This window comes from Scyliorhinus torazame, chromosome 13 (assembly GCF_047496885.1).
Source record: "Scyliorhinus torazame isolate Kashiwa2021f chromosome 13, sScyTor2.1, whole genome shotgun sequence".
In the NCBI taxonomy this organism is placed as follows: Eukaryota; Metazoa; Chordata; class Chondrichthyes; order Carcharhiniformes; family Scyliorhinidae; genus Scyliorhinus; species Scyliorhinus torazame.
In genome coordinates, this window is record NC_092719.1 from 131,384,061 (window position 1) to 131,408,442 (window position 24,382).

The 24,382-nt window shown below is 45.0% G+C and overlaps 2 protein-coding genes across 4 annotated transcripts in view; one reads left to right on the forward strand and one right to left on the reverse strand.

The window, feature by feature from the left end:
* The window catches only part of LOC140388280 (F-actin-capping protein subunit alpha-2-like), a 100,225-nt gene extending 90,223 nt beyond the window's left edge, over positions 1–10,002 (forward strand). The window contains exon 10 of the mRNA XM_072472162.1: positions 9,775–10,002. Coding sequence (XP_072328263.1) covers positions 9,775–9,954 — 180 coding nt within the window. The 3' untranslated portion in view covers positions 9,955–10,002. The remainder of the gene's footprint in view (positions 1–9,774) is intronic.
* LOC140388279 (acylamino-acid-releasing enzyme-like) overlaps positions 9,918–24,382 on the reverse strand; it is a 92,701-nt gene continuing 78,236 nt past the window's right edge. For all 3 annotated transcript variants that reach the window (XM_072472159.1, XM_072472161.1, XM_072472158.1), the window contains 4 exons: positions 22,178–22,368; positions 18,223–18,325; positions 16,329–16,435; positions 9,918–11,980 (listed from right to left, as the gene is read on the reverse strand). In XM_072472159.1, coding sequence (XP_072328260.1) covers positions 11,863–11,980; positions 16,329–16,435; positions 18,223–18,325; positions 22,178–22,368 — 519 coding nt within the window. In that variant the 3' untranslated portion in view covers positions 9,918–11,862. The remainder of the gene's footprint in view (positions 11,981–16,328; positions 16,436–18,222; positions 18,326–22,177; positions 22,369–24,382) is intronic.

A 24,382-nucleotide genomic window follows, 5' to 3' on the forward strand; every position in this document is an offset into this window, starting at 1 on the left:
TACCTCACCAGCCCCGTGGTGGTGGCGCCCTGAGAGTCTGGGGGCAATGGAGGAGACATGTGGGAGCAGAGGGAGCATCGGTCTGGTCCCCAATCTGTAATAATCACCGGTTTGCCCCGAGAACTATGGATGGGGTGTTCCGGATATGGCAGAGAGCAGGGATTGAGAGGATGGGGGATATGTTTATCGAGGGGAGCTTTCCGAGTATGAGGGCGCTGGAGGAGAAGTTTGGGTTGGCGAGAGGAAACAAATTCAGGTATCTGCAGGTGCGGGACTTCCTACGTAAACAGGTGTCAACCTTCCCGCTCCTACCGCTAAGGGGGATTCAGGGCAGGGGAGTTTCCAAAGGGTGGGTAGGAGAAGGGAGTGTCTCTGACATTTACTTTTTTTTAATTAAATATTTTATTGAAAATTTTTGGTCAACCAACACAGTACATTGTGCATCCTTTACACAATATTATAACAACACAAATAACAATGACCTATTTTATAAACAAAAAATGAATAAATAATAAATAACAAAAATGAAAACTAGCCCTAATTGGCAACTGCCTTGTCACAAGTAACACTCTCCAAAAATATAATTTAACAGTCCAATATATAATTATCTGTAGCAACGACCTATACATACTATACAGTATATATTAACAACCCTGACAGTCCTTCTGGTTCCTCCTCCCACCCCCCCCCCACCCCTCCCCCCCCACCCCCCCCCCCCGATCCTGGGCTGCTGCTGCTGCCTTCTTTTTCCCATTCCGTCTATCTTTCTGCGAGGTATTCGACGAACGGTTGCCACCACCTGGTGAACCCTTGAGCCGACCCCCTTAGGACGAACTTAATCCGCTCTAGCTTTATAAACCCCGCCATGTCATTTATCCAGGTCTCCACCCCCGGGGGCTTGGCTTCTTTCCACATTAGCAATATCCTGCGCCGGGCTACTAGGGACGCAAAGGCCAAAACATCGGCCTCTCTCGCCTCCTGCACTCCCGGCTCTTGTGCAACCCCAAATATAGTCAACCCCCAGCTTGGTTCGACCCGGACTCCTACTACTTTTGAAAGCACCTTTGTCACCCCCATCCAAAACCCCTGTAGTGCCGGGCATGACCAAAACATATGGGTATGATTCGCTGGGCTTCTCGAGCACCTCGCACACCTATCCTCCACCCCAAAAAATTTACTGAGCCGTGCTCCAGTCATATGTGCCCTGTGTAATACCTTAAACTGAATCAGGCTTAGCCTGGCACACGAGGACGACGAGTTTACCCTGCTTAGGGCATCTGCCCACAGCCCCTCCTCGATCTCCTCCCCCAGCTCTTCTTCCCATTTCCCTTTTAGTTCATCTACCATAGTCTCCCCTTCGTCCCTCATTTCCCTATATATATCTGACACCTTACCATCCCCCACCCATGTCTTTGAGATCACTCTGTCCTGCACCTCTTGTGTCGGGAGCTGCGGGAATTCCCTCACCTGTTGCCTCGCAAAAGCCCTCAGTTGCATATACCTGAATGCATTCCCTTGGGGCAACCCATATTTCTCGGTCAGCGCTCCCAGACTCGCAAACTTCCCATCCACAAACAGATCTTTCAGTTGCGTTATTCCTGCTCTTTGCCACATTCCATATCCCCCATCCATTCCCCCCGGGGCAAACCTATGGTTGTTTCTTATCGGGGACCCCCCCAAGGCTCCAGTCTTTCCCCTAACCCGTCTCCACTGTCCCCAAATCTTCAGTGTAGCCACCACCACCGGGCTTGAGGTGTAGTTCCTCGGTGAGAACGGCAATGGGGCTGTCACCATAGCCTGTAGGCTAGTCCCCCTACAGGACGCCCTCTCTAATCTCTTCCACGCCGCTCCCTCCTCCTCTCCCATCCACTTACTCACCATTGAAATATTAGCGGCCCAATAATACTCACTTAGGCTCGGTAGTGCCAGCCCCCCCCTATCCCTGCTACGCTGTAAGAATCCCTTCCTCACTCTCGGGGTCTTCCCGGCCCACACAAAACCCATGATGCTCTTTTCAATCCTTTTAAAAAAAGCCTTCGTAATCACCACCGGGAGGCACTGAAACACAAAGAGGAATCTCGGGAGGACCACCATCTTAACCGCTTGCACCCTCCCTGCCATTGACAGAGATACCATATCCCATCTCTTGAAATCCTCCTCCATCTGTTCCACCAACCGCGTTAAATTTAACCTATGCAATGTGCCCCAATTCTTAGCTATCTGGATCCCCAGGTAACGAAAGTCCCTTGTTACCTTCCTCAACGGTAGGTCCTCTATTTCTCTACTCTGCTCCCCTGGATGCACCACAAACAACTCACTTTTCCCCATGTTCAATTTATACCCTGAAAAATCCCCAAACTCCCCAAGTATCCGCATTATTTCTGGCATCCCCTCCGCCGGGTCCGCCACGTATAGTAGCAAATCGTCCGCATACAAAGATACCCGGTGCTCTTCTCCTCCCCTAAGTACTCCCCTCCACTTCTTGGAACCCCTCAACGCTATCGCCAGGGGCTCAATCGCCAGTGCAAACAATAATGGGGACAGAGGGCATCCCTGCCTTGTCCCTCTATGGAGCCGAAAATATGCAGATCCCCGTCCATTCGTGACCACGCTCGCCACTGGGGCCCTATACAACAGCTGCACCCATCTAACATACCCCTCTCCAAAACCAAATCTCCTCAACACCTCCCACAAATAATCCCACTCCACTCTATCAAATGCTTTCTCGGCATCCATCGCCACTACTATCTCCGTTTCTCCCTCTGGTGGGGCCATCATCATTACCCCTAACAACCTCCGTATATTCGTGTTCAGCTGTCTCCCCTTCACAAACCCAGTTTGGTCCTCGTGGACCACCCCCGGGACACATTCCTCTATTCTCATTGCCATTACCTTGGCCAGGACCTTGGCATCTACATTTAGGAGGGAAATAGGTCTATAGGACCCGCATTGTAGCGGGTCCTTTTCCTTCTTTAAGAGAAGCGATATCGTTGCTTCAGACATAGTCGGGGGCAGTTGTCCCCTTTCCTTTGCCTCATTAAAGGTCCTCGTCAGTACCGGGGTGAGCAAGTCCACATATTTTCTATAGAATTCGACTGGGAATCCATCCGGTCCCGGGGCCTTTCCCGCCTGCATGCTCCTAATTCCTTTCACCACTTCTTCTACCTCGATCTGTGCTCCCAGTCCCACCCTTTCCTGCTCTTCCACCTTGGGAAATTCCAGCCGATCCAAGAAGCCCATCATTCTCTCCCTCCCATCCGGGGGTTGAGCTTCATATAATTTTTTATAAAATGTCTTGAACACTCCATTCACTCTCTCCGCTCCATCTCTCCTTCCTCATCCCTCACTCCCCCTGTTTCCCTCGCTGCTCCCCTTTTCCTCAATTGGTGTGCCAGCAACCTGCTCGCCTTCTCCCCATATTCGTACTGTACACCCTGTGCCTTCCTCCATTGTGCCTCTGCAGTGCCTGTAGTCAGCAAGTCAAATTCTACATGTAGCCTTTGCCTTTCCCTGTACAGTCCCTCCTCCGGTGCTTCCGCATATTGTCTGTCCACCCTCAAAAGTTCTTGCAGCAACCGCTCCCGGTCCTTACTCTCCTGCTTCCCTTTATGTGCCCTTATTGATATCAGCTCCCCTCTAACCACCGCCTTCAATGCCTCCCAGACCACTGCCACCTGGACCTCCCCATTATCATTGAGTTCCAAGTACTTTTCAATGCACCCCCTCACCCTTAGACACACCCCCTCATCTGCCATTAGTCCCATGTCCATTCTCCAGGGTGGGCGCCCTCCTGTTTCCTCCCCTATCTCCAAGTCCACCCAGTGTGGCGCGTGATCCGAAATGGCTATAGCCGTATACTCCGTTCCCCTCACCTTCGGGATCAATGCCCTACCCAGCACAAAAAAGTCTATTCGCGAGTAGACTTTATGGACATAGGAGAAAAACGAGAACTCCTTACTCCTAGGTCTGCTAAATCTCCACGGGTCTACACCTCCCATCTGCTCCATAAAATCTTTAAGTACCTTGGCTGCTGCCGGCCTCCTTCCAGTCCTGGACTTCGACCTATCCAGCCCTGGTTCCAACACCGTATTAAAATCTCCCCCCATTATCAGCTTTCCCATCTCTAGGTCCGGAATGCGTCCTAGCATCCGCCTCATAAAATTGGCATCATCCCAGTTCGGGGCATATACGTTTACCAAAACCACCGTCTCCCCCTGTAGTTTGCCACTCACCATCACGTATCTGCCCCCGTTATCCGCCACTATAGTCTTTGCCTCGAACATTACCCACTTCCCCACTAATATAGCCACCCCCCTGTTTTTCGCATCTAGCCCTGAATGGAACACCTGCCCACCCATCCTTTGCGTAGCCTAACCTGGTCTATCAGTTTCAGGTGCGTTTCCTGTAACATAACCACATCTGCCTTAAGTTTCTTAAGGTGTGCGAGTACCCGTGCCCTCTTTATCGGCCCGTTCAGCCCTCTCACGTTCCACGTGATCAGCCGAGTTGGGGGGCTTCCTACCCCCCCCCCCCCTTGTCGATTAGCCATCACCTTTTTCCAGCTCCTCACCCGGTTCCCACGCAGCTGTATCTCCCCCAGGCGGTGCCCCCCCGCCCATCCTCTCCCATACCAGCTCCCCCCAGCAGCAGCAACCCAGTAATTCCCCCCTCCCACCCCCCCCCGCTAGATCCCCCGCTAGCGTAATTACTCCCCCCATGTTGCTCCCAGAAGTCAGCAAACTCTGGCTGACCTCGGCTTCCCCCCGTGACCTCGGCTCGCACCGTGCGACGCCCCCTCCTTCCTGCTTCTCTATTCCCGCCATGATTATCATAGCGCGGGAACCAAGCCCGCGCTTCTCCCTTGGCCCCGCCCCCAATGGCCAACGCCCCATCTCCTCCACCTCCCCTCCTCCCCCCATCACCACCTGTGGGAGAGAGAAAAGTTACCACATCGCAGGATTAGTACATAAAACCCCTCTTTGCCCCCCACATTCGCCCCACCACTTTGTTCGAACGTTCTTTTTAATAACCCGCTCATTCCAGTTTTTCTTCCACAATAAAAGTCCACGCTTCATCCGCCGTCTCAAAGTAGTGGTGCCTCTCTCGATATGTGACCCACAGTCTTGCCGGTTGCAGCATTCCAAATTTTATCTTCTTTTTATGAAGCACCGCCTTGGCCCGATTAAAGCTCGCCCTCCTTCTCGCCACCTCCGCACTCCAGTCTTGATAAACGCGGATCACCGCGTTCTCCCATTTACTGCTCCGAGTTTTCTTCGCCCATCTAAGGACCATTTCTCTATCCTTAAAACGGAGGAATCTCACCACTATGGCTCTGGGAATTTCTCCTGCTCTCGGTCCTCGCGCCATCACTCGGTATGCTCCCTCCACCTCCAACGGACCCGCCGGGGCCTCCGCTCCCATTAACGAGTGCAGCATCGTGCTCACATATGCCCCGACGTCCGCTCCCTCCACACCTTCAGGAAGACCAAGAATCCTCAGGTTGTTCCTCCTTGCGTTGTTTTCCAGTGCCTCCAACCTTTCCACACATCGTTTCTGATGTGCCTCCTGCGCCTCCGTCTTCACCACCAGGCCCTGTATATCGTCCTCATTCTCGGCTGCCTTTGCCTTCACGACCCGAAGCTCCCGCTCCTGGCTCTTTTGTTCCTCCTTTAGCCCTTCGATCGCCTGTAGTATCGGGGCCAACAGCTCTTTCTTCATTTCCTTTTTGATCTCTTCCACACAGCATTTCAAGAACTCTTGTTGTTCAGGGCCCCATGTTAAACTGCCACCTTCCGACGCCATCTTGGTTTTTGCTTGCCTTTCCGCTGTTCTAAAGGATCCACTGCAATCTGGCCACTTCCCCCTCCTTTTTCCATCCGTATCCAGGGGGGATTCCCTTCTGGTTTACCGCACAGTTTTTAGCCGTCAAAATTGCCGTTGGGGCTCCTATCAAGAGCCCAAAAGTCCGTTTCACAGGGAGCTGCCGAAACGTGCGACTCAGCTGGTCATCGCCGCACCCGGAAGTCTCGTCTCTGACATTTACAAGGAACTTATGGGGTCAGAGGAGACGCAGACCAAGGAGCTGAAGCGCAAGTGGGAGGAGGAGCTAGGAGGAGAGTTAGAGGGTGGTCTATTGGCGGATGCGTTGAGTAGAGTCAACGCGTCCGCAACATGTGCCAGGCTCAGCCTGTTAGAATTCAAGGTCGTTCATCGGGCTCACATGACAGTGGCCCGGATGAGCAGATTCTTTGAGGTGGAAGACAGGTGTGCAAAATGTGCGGAAAGACCAGCGAACCATGTCCACATGTTCTGGACATGTCCGAAGCTTGGGGGATTTTGGCAGGGGTTTTGTTGCTCGGTTTCTCTGGTTATGAATATGGCGGTCAATATGGTCGCCTTCCCTAATCCTAATTATGTTTACTTTAGAGTCGCAAGGTATCTCTCGATACCGCCACAAGGTTCCAACCTGAATACTGATCAAAGAGCCAATACACCAGTTAGTTAGTTCAAAGTCAATACTATTTATTTACACACACAGTAATATAAACTCATGCACAAAGTACTACAAACTAAACCATCTCTAATGCTAACGCCTATACTTTGCTTCGGGTGCCCACTCAGTCAGAGGAACAATGGCCATTGTTCGGATCTGAGGTTGTTGGGTTCGAAGTGGTACAGGAGAACAGCTAAGGTCGTCCGTCTGGTAGCGAGCGTTGACCTTGGACTTACTTGCTTCCGGTGCAGCTGGTGGATGGGTCTCTCCGCTTTGAGAGCCAAATCCAAGAGAGCAATTCTCTTATGGGGGTTCCTTCTTATACCCGGAGGGGCTTCGCGCGCTTTTAGGCGGGCCTTAAACTTGGCCCCAATTAATTGGGCTGCTTCTCGATCACTGGTATTGATCTTGACCAATAAAGGGGTGGGTGCCCTGATGGCTGTGCGTGTCTTTGGTGGCCGTTGGCCTTGCTTTGTTTGTGCTTTCAGTTGGGGAACTGGCGCCGGGATGTCTGAAACAATATCGGTTGCTTGAGTGTCTTTCCTTTGTTCCCGGAGATGGGCCATCAATACGTTAATTGACCTATAGTTTCAATTTCGTCTGGGAGCTGTCTCTCCAATATGCATACAGGCTCTGTGCCTGCTTGTTTTCCTAACATTGTCCACAGTTCCCTCCATTCTTTGCGAGTGTTCATTTTGTATTCTGGAAGTGGCCATCTCAGATGGCTAGTTTGCAGATATCATGTCCATGGTGTTAAAAACAAGGGTGGCGCTGAGTCCAGAGGTGACAATTTTCAGGGTTCGGAAGACCCGGGAATCCAGGAGAAAGAGGCAGATGTTCTAGCCTTTGCTTCCCTGGTAGCCCGGAGACGGATACTATTAGCTTGGAGGGACCCAAAGCCCCCGAAGTCGGAGACCTGGCTATCAGACATGGCTAGCTTTCTGTTTGGAGAAAATCAAGTTCACCTTGAGATGGTCACTGATAGAGTTCGCCCGGAGGTGGGAACCGTTCGTCGACTTCTTCGCGGAAAATTAATCGTCAGTAGAAGGGGGGGGGGGTTAGTTTAGCTCAGAGTAGGGGGTTAATAAAGGTGGGACCTGTAAGGAAGGGAGACGGCTTTTGCACTATGTTTATAGTTTCATGTACATTGTTTATTTTGTTGTTACAATACCAAAAATACCTCAATGAAATATTTATTAAAAAAAAAGTAGTTCTGGATGGCTGCCAGTCAATTTTGAGCCAGCAAACAATTAGTATTAAAAACACAAATTTCTGGAAATACACATCATCTGCAAAATGAAAAGGCAGATGACAATGTTGCAGGTATGTACCCTTTAAAAATCTGTTTTTCTTTCAGTTTTAACTAAACGTTTTTAGATTTTCTTCTTTTTTCCAATATTACCAGTCAACATTATCCAGGAAATGAACACTTCAAGCTAACTTGTCACAGTTTATATCATCTGACCCTCATAAAACAAGATTTGTAGATTAAAATTGTAACGGGATCACAAGTCTTTATGACAGAGTTTTTCTTCATTTGCCCACAGAGGTAGGACACGGTGATAGAAATTGTAGAGTAGCAAATGATTAACTCATTTGCCTGTCGCATCAACCCCTCCCCAAACAAATACAGAAGTGTTTTGCTTCATGGAGACAGAAGTCTAAAAAACTTTAGAAGCAATACCTTTGTCAAAAAGAGGAATTGTTTATCCACATACATTTGATATCTTCAGTTCCTCTTCAGAACTGGCTAGATCAAAAAATGGCAGAGAGTAGCAATGGAAGGGTGCTTTTCTGATTGGAGGGCTGTGACTAGTGGTGTTCCGCAGGGATCAGTGCTGGGACCTTTGCTGTTCGTAGTATATATTAATGATTTGGAGGAAAACGTAACTGGTCTGAATAGTAAGTTTATGGACGACAGAAAGGTTGGTGAAATTGCGGATAGCGATGAGGACTGTCAGAGGATACAGCAGGATTTAGATCGTTTGGAGACTTGGGCAGCCAGACGGCAGATGGAGTTTAATCCAGACAAATGTGAGGTAATGCATTTTGGAAGGTCTAATACAGGTAAGGAATATACAGTGAATGGTAGAACCCTCAAGAGTATTGACAGTCAGAGAGATCTTGGTGTACAGGTCCACAGGTCACTGAAAGGGGCAAAACAGGTGGAGACGGTAGTCAAGAAGGCATACGGAATGGTTACCTTCATTGGCCGAGGCATTGAGTGTAAAAATTGGCAAGTCATGTTGCAGCTGTATAGAACCTTAGTTAGGCCACACTTGGGAGTATAGTGTTCAATTCTGGTGGCCACACTACCAGAAGGATGTGGAGGCTTTAGAAAGGATGCAAAAGAGATTTACCAGAATGTTGCCTGGTATGGAGGGCATTAGCTATGAGGAGAGGTTGAATAAACTTGGTTTGTTCTAACTGGAACGAAGGAGGTTGAGGGGCGACCTGATAGAGGTCTACAAAATTATGAGGGGCATAGACAGAGTGGATAGTCAGAGACTTTTTCCCAGGGTAGAGGGGTCAACTACTAGGGGGCCTAGGTTTAAGGTGCGAGGGGCAAGGTTTAGAGGAGATGTACGAGGTAAGTTTTTTAACACAGAGGGTAGTGGGTGCCTGGAACTCGCTGCCGGAGGAGGTGGTGGAAGCTGGGACTATAGTGACTTTTAAGGGGCATCTTGACAAATACATGAATAGGATGGAAATAGAGGGATACAGACCCCGAAAGTGTAGAAGATTTTAGTTTAGACGGGCACCATGGTCGGTGCAGGCTTGGAGGACCGAAGGGCCTGTTCCCGTGCTGTACTTTTCTTTGTTCTTCACTGTACAAAAACTCCAAATGACATTGAGGGACAGGAGCATCTCAACAACAAGGAGGCTTCCAGTATTCAAATGCAGCTTTGATTTTGTTTTATTAAGGCACATTACAACTGAAAATCATTGGTGAAAGCTTGAAACTTTGCAATAATAAAAGTGGAATATATTCTGGATAAAAGCAAATTACTGTGGATGCTGGAATCTGAAGCTAAAGAGAAAATGCTGGAAAATCTCAGCAGGTCTGGCAGCATCTGTAGGCAGAGAAAAGAGCTAACGTTTCGAGTCCGATGACTCTGTCAAAGCTTTCACAAAGAGTCATCGGACTTGAAACGTCAGCTCTTTTCTGTCCCTACAGATGCTGCCAGACCTGCTGAGATTTTCCAGCATTTTCTCTTTCGTGGAATATATTCAATTCTGATTAGCAAAAAGAAAATCCTCTTATTTCTGTCTCCCTCCAGCTTGGCCTAATGGACAATTATCAAAAGCTGGATTCTCTGCTCAAGGGTCTTCGGCGCCAGCTGCCATTTACACACACGACAATTGACTGGAACAAAATCATCAATGCCAAAATTGTCAGAGAGATGGACCTGGCACAGGCAATACAAGAGTCTAAATCTGAACGTCCAAATTTTCAATGATATCTTTAACTCATAACATAATAGTTGCTATTAAAGTGCATGAATAGAAATAAAATCTGATCTTATCTTCATTTCTATATTTATGTCACACATGTGCAAGAAACAACACAACACATTAAAAAAAAAAATCTTTGTACCCAAGTTCAGGAATCAACTGTGGGAAAATAGTTGGGTACAGTCGTCAGTTATAATGCAGGTTAAAGTTGCCACTGATTTATCCCCAACCATGCACTACATCTTGAGCTTTGAAAAACTGCTCTTTCCTACTCTAGAGCAGCATTTCCAATGCGATCAGTAAGAAAGAGTATTTTTATTCTGAAATCAAATTTGGGTCTTAAATATCTATGCTGATATGATCCACTCATCCAAAATAGGGTGGTAAGGCAAACAGAAGGACGAGCCACCTAGTCAGAAAGATTAATATTTTTGAAACTTGCAGGTTTATAAAGACAAGAGAGACTGTGTATTTATATAGCACCTTTAACATCCTCACGATGTCCCAATGTATTTCGCAGCCAATAGGTTTGTTCTGAAATTATTCACCGGTTTGTGCAAAAACATGGCAGCCAACACATGCACAGCCAAGTCCCTCAAATAGCAAATGATCAGATAATTTATTTGATGATTATGGATAAATGTTGGCAAGGATACAAGTAGAATTCATTGATTATATTCAAATAATGGTTTGGGATCATTTCCATGCATTTGAACAGGCAGTGTTACATCGTCCTGGGCTAGTGCACGGTCAATTCTAGCCCCACTTGACCCGGAGTCGCAATACAATTGAATTAGCTAATAATTTTTAGGAAAACACCCTTAACTGCCCAATAACGACAGTCACCAGTTTTGTAAATTTAAACACAATTAAGTTTATTAGTAATGCTAACTATAATAAAATATGCAGCAAATACAACAAGTTAACTATAATCTAATCCCTAATCCCCCTCTCCTCCCCCACTTAAACTCATCCCACCCTCTATATACACACACACACACAAGACAGACAAACACAGAGGGGAGGAGAGGGGTGCAAACAATGATAATGGTAAGAGTTTGTTTCAGATTGTTGTTTCCGGCACACCTTACTTGAATCCAGGCTTTCAGTTTGAGGTTTTCACTGCAGGTTCATACAGAATCTGGGTACGTCTATGCAGTTTTTCTTCCTTAAATCTAAGCTTTCATTTCAAGGTTGTCACTGTAGATTCAATCGGTTTCTGTATACAGCTTTGCTGGAGAAAACATGAAGGAGAAAGAGAAAGAGCAGGTCCTTGTTTCTCTGTGTCCAGGTCTCAACTTTGCTTTCCTTAGGCCTCTGGGAACCATTCCACTCAGGCAGGATCCAATCATCACCTGTTACTGTGCAGAATATATCCTTTTGGCCACCAGCCAAATCGAACCAAGTCCTGCCTCATCTCTCACGGTCCGAGTTCTGTTGCTTGAAAACTATCACCACATGATGCAACTTGTTGAATTCTTCATTCTCTCTGCTGCTTGACTTAAAGATACATGTCCATTAAGCATCCATGGATCAAAAAGGAAATGGCAAAAATCAAGGGGAATAAGAGAATCATCAGGAAGGACTCTTAAAAGTAGATAGACCTCTATTTAACAATTCTTGCAAAAGAGGCCACCTCTAACAAAGCTCTATTCACATGCTATCACACACAAATGCCAGTTGAAAATTATCTACTCGATTTCCAGAGTGGGGTATAAATTCATAATCATTGTTTCAGAGGCAGGAGTGCTACCATTGAGCTAATTTAATACTTGAATAAATTTCATATAAAGGTATGGGGATGTGCAGCCTTGCCATATAGCTAAAAGGAAATCCATTTGCAAACAGACATCTTCGCATAGCTGCACACACATTTGATTTGAGGTGAACTGTCTTCAATGTGTCAGATTGTCTCAAACTGCTTTAGTAATGTCCAACGCAAAGGCAAACCACAAAGCAATATTCATGAACATATCAGCTTCAGTGCCAACTTTGGAGAGCGAGTGGTAGTCATCAGGATACCACAATAACCTGAGGAGAAAAGTTCAAATACTTTATTTCTTATGTGGAGGAGCTCCTTTCTATTTCATTTTGGTGTGCCATCATTTTACAGGGCAATTGGTCAATGCAAGTTGCTTGAGAGTAGGCACAGAGATGACTACCCCCTTCAAGGAAGCTCCAGGTGTTCGGTACTCAATCAGGTTTCTTCTCCCAGTACAGCCAGGATCATAAATTCCATGAGTTGAGAAGGGAGCCAAAGACACATACCCATAAGGAAATAGTCCCATGAAATTGAGCTGTGGACTGCAGAGTACAACACTGATATACTTCTGTACAAGGAGAATATTCTAATATATATATATCAGTTGAAAGTTTTCACAGATCACATGTTAAAATTGGGTTGGAGAGTTATGAACGTCCGTGCTAACAAATACCTGGGATCTTGTGCTCTCACCAATCCTGAGCCAGGTTAAGATTGAGGCTTTGGTCATATACAAGGCAACGGGCAGTGAATAATGTAACAAAGTAAGGAGAAAGTTTCATCTACATGATCCTCCAATTACAAGGCATTCATGGTACATGAATTATCACTACTCTTATGCTATCTTCAATTAAATCTGACTGGCCTAAATCCTTCACTTTGTAATGGTTGGTCAGTATCAGGGATTATTAACAGTCAATCATAAACTGACGTGCTTCTCCATGACAGCATTGCCAAAATACAAGTTTTGGGTTTTATTTTTTTCCTCAGCACTTGATTGTGATTTAATACGGTCTTTGCTCTTCAGCAGGCCATTGTGGATATAAATGACTGGAACCCCACTGCCAGAGATGGTGAGATTTGCTCAGAGAGTAATGTCCTGGATTTGTTCAATGACATTTCCATACTTTCACTGTGATGACACATTTTACTTTCATCAGAATTTAAGCAATATTTGTCCTTCCTTGGAAATACATGGGATGTTTCATTATTGCAACAGTGAACACACAAATACCCAGCTGTTGTGCGTCTTGCCCTCCCCCCATAGGCTGCTCAATTACTGCAAATCTACAAAATTAATGTACTATTAGCACACCTGCATGCAAAAGAACACAAAGAAAATCAAATGTGTGATTCATTCATAAGAGCTGATTGAACTCACTAATACCATGCCCTCATATGTATGTATGCTCAAAAAATAGATTATAGACAGCCTTTTGGCTCACCTAAACATGTTTCTTTAACCTTGACTGGGCAGAGAAAAATAATGTGGGCTTAGCTCCAAGATGGGAGAGGTGGAAATACTCGCAATCTGAGCATTTTCTTTTACAATAGAATCATAGAATCCCTAATGCAGAAGGAGGCCATTTGGCCATCGAGTTTGCACTGACCCTCCAAAAGAGCTAGCCTATCTAGGCCCACACCCCTTCCGATCCTTATAACCCCATCTAATCTTTTTGGACACTAAAGGACAACCTAAAACTGTACATCTTTAGACTGAGGGAGGAAACCGGAGCACTCGGAGCAAACCCACGCAGACATGGGGAGAATGTGCAAACTCCACGCAGCCAGGACACATTGGCAGTGTAAATGAGATAAGACAATTGAATTTTCCTCTTTCCCCTAGTTCTCTTACATAAAACAATCAGATTGACAATAAGCTTATCACAAAGAAAAATACTTTGTTTTAAATCCAAGGTGCTGGGCTAACACACATTCCAACCACAAAAGTGCATCTGTAAAAGCCCTTCTCGACCCCTGTCGTTACTTGTGGTTCCTCACCATTCAAACTGTTACTGATCTTGAGTAACAGTACATAGAAAGACCTGTTTTCGTTGCTCAGTGATCAGTGTGCTCTATTGTAAGTTGCGAGGACACAGGCTCTCTCCTAATGATTCTTCCTGCGAGTCCCCATTCACAGCCAAGCAGAGAGAATAGATTTTCCAAGTCAGAAGAGGAACAAAATGAGATGGTGAATTGATAATACCATGATCACACAGTCCCTGATGGTTGGTTTATGAACAGATTTGGTCAAGGTTGGCCAAGTGTCCCCCCCTCCCTCCCCACCTCAGTGTAATAATGGAAGATTATTAATTTAAATAAGGAGAATTTTAAATGAAATTCTATGCTGTGCTGTCTCGGTCAGACATTGTAGGGGTAGACTTCAACTTCACTGGAGATATAAAATGGACTGTGGCAGATTGGTTGTGTGTTATACCTCTCGCCCGATATTCCTCTTCATTACCTTCAACTGAGGGGTCAATTGAGTAGGATATATAACTAGTGACCAACCCATTACAACCCATTTTATGCCTTTGACCACATTGAATTTCACCACCCCTCTCCACCCCTGATCCTTTCGCTGGTAGGACCACAGTGACCTGTACAAAGCTGAACTGTGCAGCATAATTTCTGAATGGAGACTTCTGCCCCAAGTAAAAAAAAGAGCTCTTTTATTTCTCTTGCTAAATCCTCACCTGAGTGTACCATGTATCAAAAATATGAACATGAAGACTATAAGTTGAGAGTTAATACAGGAACCATTAGTCAAAGGCGTTGACAAGGTGCCCCATAAAAGAGGTGAGATCACAGGGGATTGGGGGTGAAAACTAGATTGGATTGAGAATTGGCTGACTGCCAGAAAACAAAGGGCAGCACGATAGCATTGTGGATAGCACAATTGCTTCACAGCTCCCAGGTTCGATTCCAGCTTGGGCCACTGTCTGTGCAGAGTCTGCACATCCTCCCAGTGTGTGCGTGGGTTTCCTCCGGGTGCTCCGGTTTCCTCCCACAGTCCAAAGATATGCAGGTTAGGTGGATTGGCCATGATAAATTACCCTTAGTGTCCAAAATTGCCCTTAGTGTCGGGTCGGGTGGGGTTGCTGGGTTATTGGGATAGGGTGGAGGTGTTGACCTTGGGTAGGGAGCTCTTTCCAAGAGCCAGTGCAGACTCGATGGGCCGAATGGCCTCCTTCTGCACTGTAAATAAATTCTATGAAAGGGTCGGCATAAATGAGTCCTTCTTGGTCTGGTGAACTGTAACTAGCGGGGTGCTGCAGGGGTTAGTCCTCGGACCTCAACTGTTCACTATCTATATAAATGATCTGCAAGCAGGGACAGAGTGTAACATAGCAAAATTTACAGATGATACTAAAATAGGTGGGGGCAGGGAAGTGGAGATAAAGATTTTGCAAACAGATATATATATAGGCTAGGAGGTTGGGTCAAAATTTGGCAGATGGAGTTTAATGTAGATAAGTGTGAGGTGATCTTTTTTTGCCGAAAAAATAGAAAGGCAAATTATCTAAATGGAAAGCAGATTCAAAATGCATCTAGGCAGAGGGATCTGCATGTCTTTGTTCATGAATCACAGAATGTCAGTATGCAGGTACAGCATGTAATTAAAAAGGCAAATGGAATGTTAGCGTTTATTGCAAAAGGACTGAAGTATAAAAGTAGAGAACGTGTTGTTGCAATTGTATAGGGTGAGACCACATCTGGACTACTGTGTCCAGTTTTAGTCTCCTCATTTCAGAAAGGATGTGGTGGCATTGAAGGCAATTCAGAGGAGATTCACCAGATTGGTTCCGGGACGAAAGGGTTGACGTATGAGGAGAGATTAAACTGCTTGGGCTTATACTCGTTGGAGTTTAGAAGGATGAGAGGGGATCTGATCGAGGGAGACAAGATACTTAAAGGAACTGATAAGTAAACATAGACCAAATGTTACCCCTTGTAGGGCAATCTAGAACAAGAGGTCACAGATATACGTTGAGAGGTGGTAGATTTAGAACTGAGATGAAGAGGAACTACTTCTTGCAGAGGGTTGTGAATTTGTGGAACTCTCTGCCCCATAGTGTGGTGGAATCGCAGTCATTAAATATTTCAAGGAGGAGATATTAGATATATTTCTGGTAAAAAATGGGTTAAAGGGATATGGCGATCAGGTAGAGAGGCGGATTTTAGACCAATAAGAGCTCAGCCATGATCTGATTGAATGGTGGTGCAGGTTCAGAGGGCTGAATTATCTTCTTCTGCTCCTAATTCCTATGAATTATTTGTCACAAGATGACTCATTAGGAAATAGCTTTTCTATTGGACTTGTGAGTTGGTGACAACCTCCTGTGTACTGGATCACTCAAAGCATTGAGAACACAGCTCAGGCACACAGGCTGAACATGTGGGAAAAGTGCTACTGGCTTTGAGTATTGATGTCTAGTGTTAATAACTGAGCAAAGCATTCCTAAATTCCAGTTTCCTGACTGATAAAAGAATCCATAGCTGCAGGTTTAGAATGAGGATGAGCCCTTTACCACCAGCTATAATCCCTGTCAGCAGTTTTGTGACCCCCTAGAAATATTACATATTCCACTCTTTAACTTCTTTATGCAGACTTACCGCACAGGAACATGCCTGGCTCTCAGTGCACGATAGAGCTCAAGACCTTGCGTTGGGGGAACTCGTTTGTCTTTTTCACCCAACATTATTAAAACTGAAGTTTTAACCTGAGAAAACAAATGTAATACATGTATATACCCCAAAAAGATACAGAACAACATTTAATTAGATTAAAATGCAAATCCCAGGAAGTAATTCCCTTTGACACTAATTTTGCTCAAACCAAAAACCTAATTGTTTCCCCCAAGCCCCACTGCCATCTCCTCATCATTCAAGTAATAAGGTCTGTACTGTAGGTGGTGACAAAGGGTTAATTGTGGTTTAAATTGGCTTTAGTCCATGTTGCACATTTTATTTTTCAGTCGAGTGCATGTGAGATATTGCTTTAGGAGGAGCTACGTAGAAAATGAATCGAACTTGATCCCGCTTCTCAAAGTAGGATCATGTCCAAACGTAGCTTGACTAACAAAAATATAGTAATATTTTATGAGTGTCTGTCAGTCGGTACAAGTAATAACTTATGATTTAAAGACCGATGGAATGATGGCTATTGAAGGTTTGCCATCCCTAAGATTTTGTGTATGGGTTATACTGCATCATTTACATGCACACAATGGCCTCAAATTGACCTCCTGCTGCACACACCATAAAATCTCCATTGATCTGTCAACATGTAAAGATAAATACGTCCCACGTTGGTTAGGCATTTACCCAGAGTTCCATCTGTCTCATCATAGATATATGCTTACAGGTACAATTAGCTTCCCCTTTAATTCAAACAGCATTTGCATCAATTCACACAGATTTAAAACTATCACATAATTTCACTTTGTCACCACATTTAGCTTGTTTGCAGTGTCTTACTACCTTGCTACCACTCGGTGTGAAAGGAAGACATGGGGCGGAATTCTCCGGGTCGGAGAATCGGCGTGGCGCCGTGCGAATCGTGCCATGCCGTCCCGACGCAATTCTCCGCAATGCAGAGAATCGCCGCCATTGGCGCCAGCGTGGCGCTGGTCGGGGTATGCGCCGACTCTCCGGCATCGGCCGGCGCGCCGATTCTCCGGGCCGGATGGGCCGAGCGGCCGTCAACAAAAAGCTGAGTCCCACCAGCGCCGGTCTAACCGGCTCTGGGCCGCCGGGAACGCGCCGTTGAAGGGTTCGGGGGCAGCCTGTGCGGGGGGGGGAAGGGGTCCGACCCCATGGAGCACCTCTGTAGTGGCCTGGCCCGCGATTGGGGCCCACCGATCGTGGGTGGGCCTCTCTGCCCCGCCCGGCCTTCTGCGCCGGTTCCTGTAGCCCTGCGCCATTTGGCATCGGGGCCACCGCGGGGAAGAAGGCCACTGCGCATGCGCTAGTTGGCGCCGGCCCAACTGCGCATGCGCGGACCCTGCGGCGCCGGGTTCAGCAGCTGGAGCAGCGGAGGCCGCTCCAGCACCGTCCTAGCCCCCTGTGGGCCGCAGAATGGGGTCCTGGAATGGGCGCCGATGCCAGAGTAAAACACTCCCGTTTTTACTCCGGCGTCGGCACTTAGCCGTCCGTTCGGAGAATCCCGCCCATGGTGTCTTGCATTCCTTTTTTCCCCTTCAGGAAACATCTATTTATTTGGCTTGTTTTGCCTGGAAGGCCCATTTGTGGTATCTAACTTGGTTTAAAACTAGAGCTGGGGTAGTGTCGTGGGCAGGAGAAGGTGGGCAGTGCTGGACGGTGTTTCAGATTCTGTCACAACTAGAACGTGAGACCACGGTGAGAGAGCACACAGCAGCATCATGCCACGAACAAGGAAATTCTATACTTTCACTGAAACATAAGCTGCACTCAGTTCAGATAAGGCTTGGATCCAAACTCTGCAGAATAAGCTCTTGTTTTATTTGCAGCAAGGACAACTTCTTACCTGAGATACACTTGTGATAGGAGATTTACTCAGCAGTGCTGTCAGCACAGAGGGAGTCGGCAATTGGTCTGGGGAAAAATCAAAGCCAGCCTGAACCATGGTACTGTTGGGGAAAGCATAGCAAGAATCACAACACTATCAGAATTTCCATTTTTGGGAGATTATTCCATGCATTGTACACCAAGGTCTACCTGCACTTTTAAGTCAAGGTGGGCCTGAACTCATATCTGTTGCTGAGATTAGCAATTAGATCAAATCACTCCAATGCCCTCTTTGCCCCTGGGGCAATAAATGTCATACAGACATAAAATCTCCTTTCAATTTGCCCTGCCTCAGTGAATGCAGCACTGCAGCCTCCACCAATCATCATCCTAACCTAATATGGTCTAATTATTGCTGAAAAAAAAGAGACATATCAAAATTTTTTGTTTGGCACTCATCAGGACACTGCAAGAATACCTTACTGCACAGTAGGCCGGACGTCCCAAAGACTAGCGGATTGCATCAAACAGTATGTCCCAGCCGCTATTCGCAACGGGAAAAGTACAGACCTACCCAATCAGCCCATCCATGCAAAACTCAAAACACAGTGTCCAATATTAGACATGATTCCACGATTGGGCAACATGTGCTAAATAATCTTCAGCGCATGTGTGTGTACTAAAAGCTACATATATTATTCCACAGGGCTGTTCTTTGTGGGCAGAAAGAACATATACACAAATATGTGGCAGAACAGTGGCAAATGGAATTTAATCCTGAAAAGTGTGAGATCATGTGTTTTGGGAGGACTAACAAGGCAAGCAAATATACAAAGAATGGTTTGACACTAGGAAGTAGAGGATCAGAGAGACCTTGGGGTGCATGTGCATAGATCCCTGAAGACAGCAGGACAGGTAGATAAGGTGGTTAAGAAAGCATATGGGATACTTGCCTTTATTAGCTGAGGCATAGAATATAAAAGCAGGGAGCATCCAATGGAGCTGTATAAAATGCTGGTTAGACCACAGTTAGATTACTGAGTACTGTCCTCGTCGCAACACCGTAAGAAGGAAGTGATTGCACTAGAGAGGGTGCAGAGGAGGTTTACCAGGATGTTGCCTGGGCTGGAATGTTTCAGCAATCAAGAGAGGCTGGATGGGCTGGGGTTGTTTTCCATAGAACAGAGAAGGCTGAGGCGGAACCTGATTGAGGTGTATAAAATTATGAGGGGCTTAGATAGGGTAGATATGAAGGCATTTTCCCCCTTAGCAGAGGGGTCAATAACCAGGAGCCTAGATTTAAGGAAGGGGCAGGAGGTTTAGAGGGGATGTGAGGAAGAACCTTTCCACCCAGATGGTGCTTGAAATCTGGAACTCACTGCCTGAAAGGGTGGTAGAGGTGGGAACTCTCACACCATTTAAGAAGTATTTAGATGAGTACAGTAAACGCCATAGCATACAGGGCTACAGGCCAAGTGCTGGAAAATGGGGTTAGAGTAGATAGGTGCTGGAAGGCCATCACGGATATGATGGGCCAAAGGGCCCCTTTCCATGCTGTAAAATTCTATTGGACCTGTTGCAGCTAAACAAAATGTCAGCATTCGTTGACTCATTCCTCGGGTCAATGCCTTGACAATTAAGGTGAAACTCTGATTTATGTTTTAAACATGCTTGGCAGTTAATTGTCAGTCAGCAGGAACATTTTCCATGGCAACGCCTTTGCCAATCAGAGTCCACTTGCCAACCAATCAGCACTTTCTTCGTATACAGTATAAATTGTTGTTGCCCTCTTATATTGGTATTCTTGCGAAGTGTCCCGATGAGTGCAAGATGAAAAGCTTCAACATGTCTCTTTTTTTCAATAATATTTAAGTTCTGTACTACCAAACGCCTTCACTGATGTGAAGTATTTAGGAGAACAGCAGAAATGTAATTAACTGACAATAGTGGAGTTGATAAAGTGTTAGACGCTGAGATATTGACCCAAGCAAATTAAAGTTAATTGTAATAATTATTATTACTGATCCCTTTTCTCCAGGATGTCTAATATCCAATTATTAGAAAGTAGTAGATATACTCAAGTGTGCAGAGCTTGGGATTGCCTTTTGTGTGCCATCAGTTGGAGACATCTACTTGAATGTCAAGCATTGGTTTTCTGAGGCAATATTTGGTCTCATTTGAAGATTTCTAAGCTGCATTTAATGAAACAAAACCCACCTCCCAATGATTGGTCTCTGAATGTGCCATAATGAAAGTCAATCACTGAAAGCCCTGTAAAGAGAAGATGCCTTGGATAATATTTATTCTATTGGGGGCTTGTGGATCAAATAACATACAGGTATCAGTTTCTCCAATTGGGTATTCATATCCAAGGGAATATAGTAATGTTCATAATGTAATGGTCCTTGTCCCTGAAGGAAGGGCTAAAGAGAAAGAAAGAGAAAATAGGCATACTCCAAAGTCCACACCATTAACACTACCCTATGCACTTAATCCAGAAAAATATCATGTAGAAATACTTTTTGATCACCAAAATTAATCAAAGGAGACATTTGTGTGCAGTGTCTTCTAAATTCCAGGTTTATTGAAGATCTATGCACCCAGCCCAAGTCAAAGGGCCGGCTAACTTCTACTTCACTTGTCTCTCATCACTGTGAAGACCTGCCTATTCCCCATTTTCTTAATGAAAAGTTCAGCTTGTAACTTAGAATCACAAGTTTCCAAATCATCCCATCACGTGACACTGGATCCCCTCAAATTCATCAATGTCCATTTGAAGGTAGAAGATGGAAAGGAGTTCCATAGAGTCATATTCGACTCGAAACGTTAACTGTTTCTCTCTCCACAGAGCCTGCTAGACCTGCTGAGTATTTGCAGCATTTCTGGTTAATATTGTATTGAAGGCAGAATGTTTTTTAAATGACTGCTTTTCCCATGACGTATGGACATGTTATGATTGGATAACAAAGTTAAAACAATTTGGTTTCATGCTGAAAACATTTAAAACACCCAAGCATACTTAACATAGCTATAATTGATACAACACATGGTAACAACTGCAAAGAATACAATGCATACTGAAAATATTTCAGTAAAAATCATTACTTGTAGTCTCAGAGTGTAGTTATAAATATTCCAAGTCAATTAGATGGGGAGGGGCGGCACGGTGCCACAGTGGTTAGCACTGCTGCCCACGGCATTGAGGACCCGGCTCCGGGTTACTGTCTATGTGGAATTTGCACATTCTCGCCCTGTCTGCGTGGGTCTCACTCCCATAACCCAAAAGATGTGCAGGTTAGGTGGATTAACCATGCTAAATTGCCCCTTAATTGGGGGAAAAAAATAATTGGGTACTCTAAAAAACAATTAGGTGGGGAAATGCTTCAGCTATTATTTACAGGTTTATCCAACTTCGAGCATTTATGACAAAATAAAGAACTTTGGTGTTTTTTTAAATGAAAGATTTCCATTTCAGGCACATGGTGGTGGTGTTAACATTGAAGAGTTCCAAGTCAGGTCAAGTCCAAGCAGTTAACCTTGCACTGCTCCAACAATTTACCTTAGCTTGAAAATAAGAACAGCACTCAACTGCACCAATGTGACATCTTCCTTTCCCATACCAGCCATCCTTATGATTCATGTGTGTTAGATTGCCAATTTAGGACAATTTAATGCAATGAGCTCACAACTATGCAAACTGTGTTGTAACTTAAATTTAAGTTCAATTCAGAGAAGAAGGTCTTTAGATCCAACAGAAAGAGACTTTCATCAGACCACATTGGCTGGAAATAAAACTGGGTCACATAAGTGAAAGACAGCACGTTAACTCAGTAAGGTACCAGAATCTTTTTCATCACCATAGCAGGAATCTACCAACGGATGCACTCTTTACTCCTGCCAACACCCCTGGAAACAAAATCTGAAGCATATCATTTAAAAACATACTGAATCCAGGAAGGAAAGTCTACACTCACTGGTCAGGAATGTCTGTTGTCCCCAGCTTAGAAACCAGATTAATGACAGGATTCCTTGTCGCAAAGGCCTTGTAGAAACCAGGATATTTGCTAATCAGATGACAGCCAATAAAGCCTCCGTGTGAGCCACCAATCAGCAACACCTTGTCAGAATCCACACAGCCTTCTTTTAACACACTTTCGACAGCATACTGAAATAAAAATTAAGATTTTGGAACAGCTGAACAAAAACAGACACTGTGCTGGAGAATTCACTCACTAGTTAGTACCTCAGTGCAATATTCTGCTCAAACTATGACTGATGTGCACGGCTGACTTCTTTTACCATTCTTTGAGAAAATAAGATCTCTTTCAACACCCTACAACCAAACTCCTTTAGCCAAAGGCAACTGGCTTAACGTTGAAGAGAGCTTAAAAAAATTATGCAACTCCAGTTCCCACATCCAAGCTGGAATTGCTGGTTTGTGAGCAATGCAGTATTACATGATTTGGTTGCAAGTCACGGGCTCTGGTGTATTTGTGAAGGACGAAGCTCTTTATGCAAGTACAAAAAGGTTGTGACCGAAGCCAGCATCAAGTAGTCGTATGCCAATTTCATTGTTAGTGCAGGTGCCAACATTCTTCTTCTCTGCACCCCATGTACATGCATATACTGATTTTAGTATTCTTCAATGTACTCAATTTTAAAGCCTAATTGCCAAAAAAAAAACACCATAAAGGAAAAAGGACATCTGTATTGTATTGCACTGAAGTTCATTAAATGTTGTAAATCTTCATCATTACTCTCTATGTCCCTCCCCTCCAGAGCTCACCAAAATGGCTGTTATTCATAAGCAAAGCATGGCAATGAGTGCTGATAGGCAATTCAATCATAAAGAGCACCACTATCAAGTCCAACCATGTCCTAAACGGATGTTCCTTAAATAGAGATCCAACAGAAGTCAGTAGATAGTGGTCAACACACCAAGTGTCAATGTACCAGTCCTACAATTGCCTAGCAGATCCAGAGGTTCATGAATGGGATCTTTCTAGTTTGTAGGGATGAGGTAGTCGTTGGATAACTATGAACCACCAAGGAAGCTTTTCCATTAGTTAGCCCTGGGTTGATGGGCCACACATTTACTTCACTTTGTATACTGTCATTGCACAGTGGCCAGAAATGGGAAATCTCAACCAGGACACAAGGTCCCTCCTGTAGCATTCTCACTGCAGTGGAGCGTGAGGTCAGAAAATTTAGTATACGCCAAGGATCAAACTTAAGACCTCGAATAGAATCTAAATCAACATGGCAAAAGAATGCTATGTTTTGATGTTCCCTTTTATACATGTAAGAATTCTAGTTTTAATCATCATAGAATTGGCAGGAATAAGTCAACTTAAATATTGAAGTGGCACAGGAAGTGGCACAAATTAAATTTCAAGGAATATTCTCCAGCACTTGAATCTCAGTTAATCAACTAACTCCATTAATTCTTAAATACAACCATGCTGGGGAAGAGTTGAAGACAACTGGGTAGAAATTCTGTGATTTAGTTTTAAGTCATAGGGAACAGTAACTGTTATGGACCCAAGCAACTTTTCCAGCTATTTCTTCCTGACACACTGGAAGATCGACACACCCTAGAACTAAATCCAAATTAACTGAAGATAATGTAACTGTCTACGGAACACATTGCTTGTGCAACAACACTCACATTAATTTGGAATCTATATTCACTCGCCTCTTATACCCGCACTGTGCAAATCAAATCTCATCTTCCTGCCAACAGCGATGCAGTCAACAACTAGAATTCCTGAAACATTCTATTAATAGGAATGTCTTTGGAAGGAGAACAACAACATTATCAGATATCCAGTCATATGATTGAATGGTAAAAGTCATGCTGTGAGGTACTGCCCTCTTCAGAAACAGTGAAGAATGTTGGTGTGCCCACCTACAATAACAGCCACTTATAGACAAACTAACTATGCTTTTGGCTCCATGCTTTCCTGCCAACTCTTAAGCACTGGAGTGAATGGTCTCTATGCAGGCAGGCAACAAGTGCATAAAATTTTCTACTTCTCCTCGTGGGTTGCAGGAGGGTAATACCTTTATAAAGTTTCTGTTTAACTGTTAAATCATGGTAAAGGAGCTACAATTTAACACACAGCATTTACATGTTGAACAACAATGCTACACACCAACACATGAATAAACAATGCTCT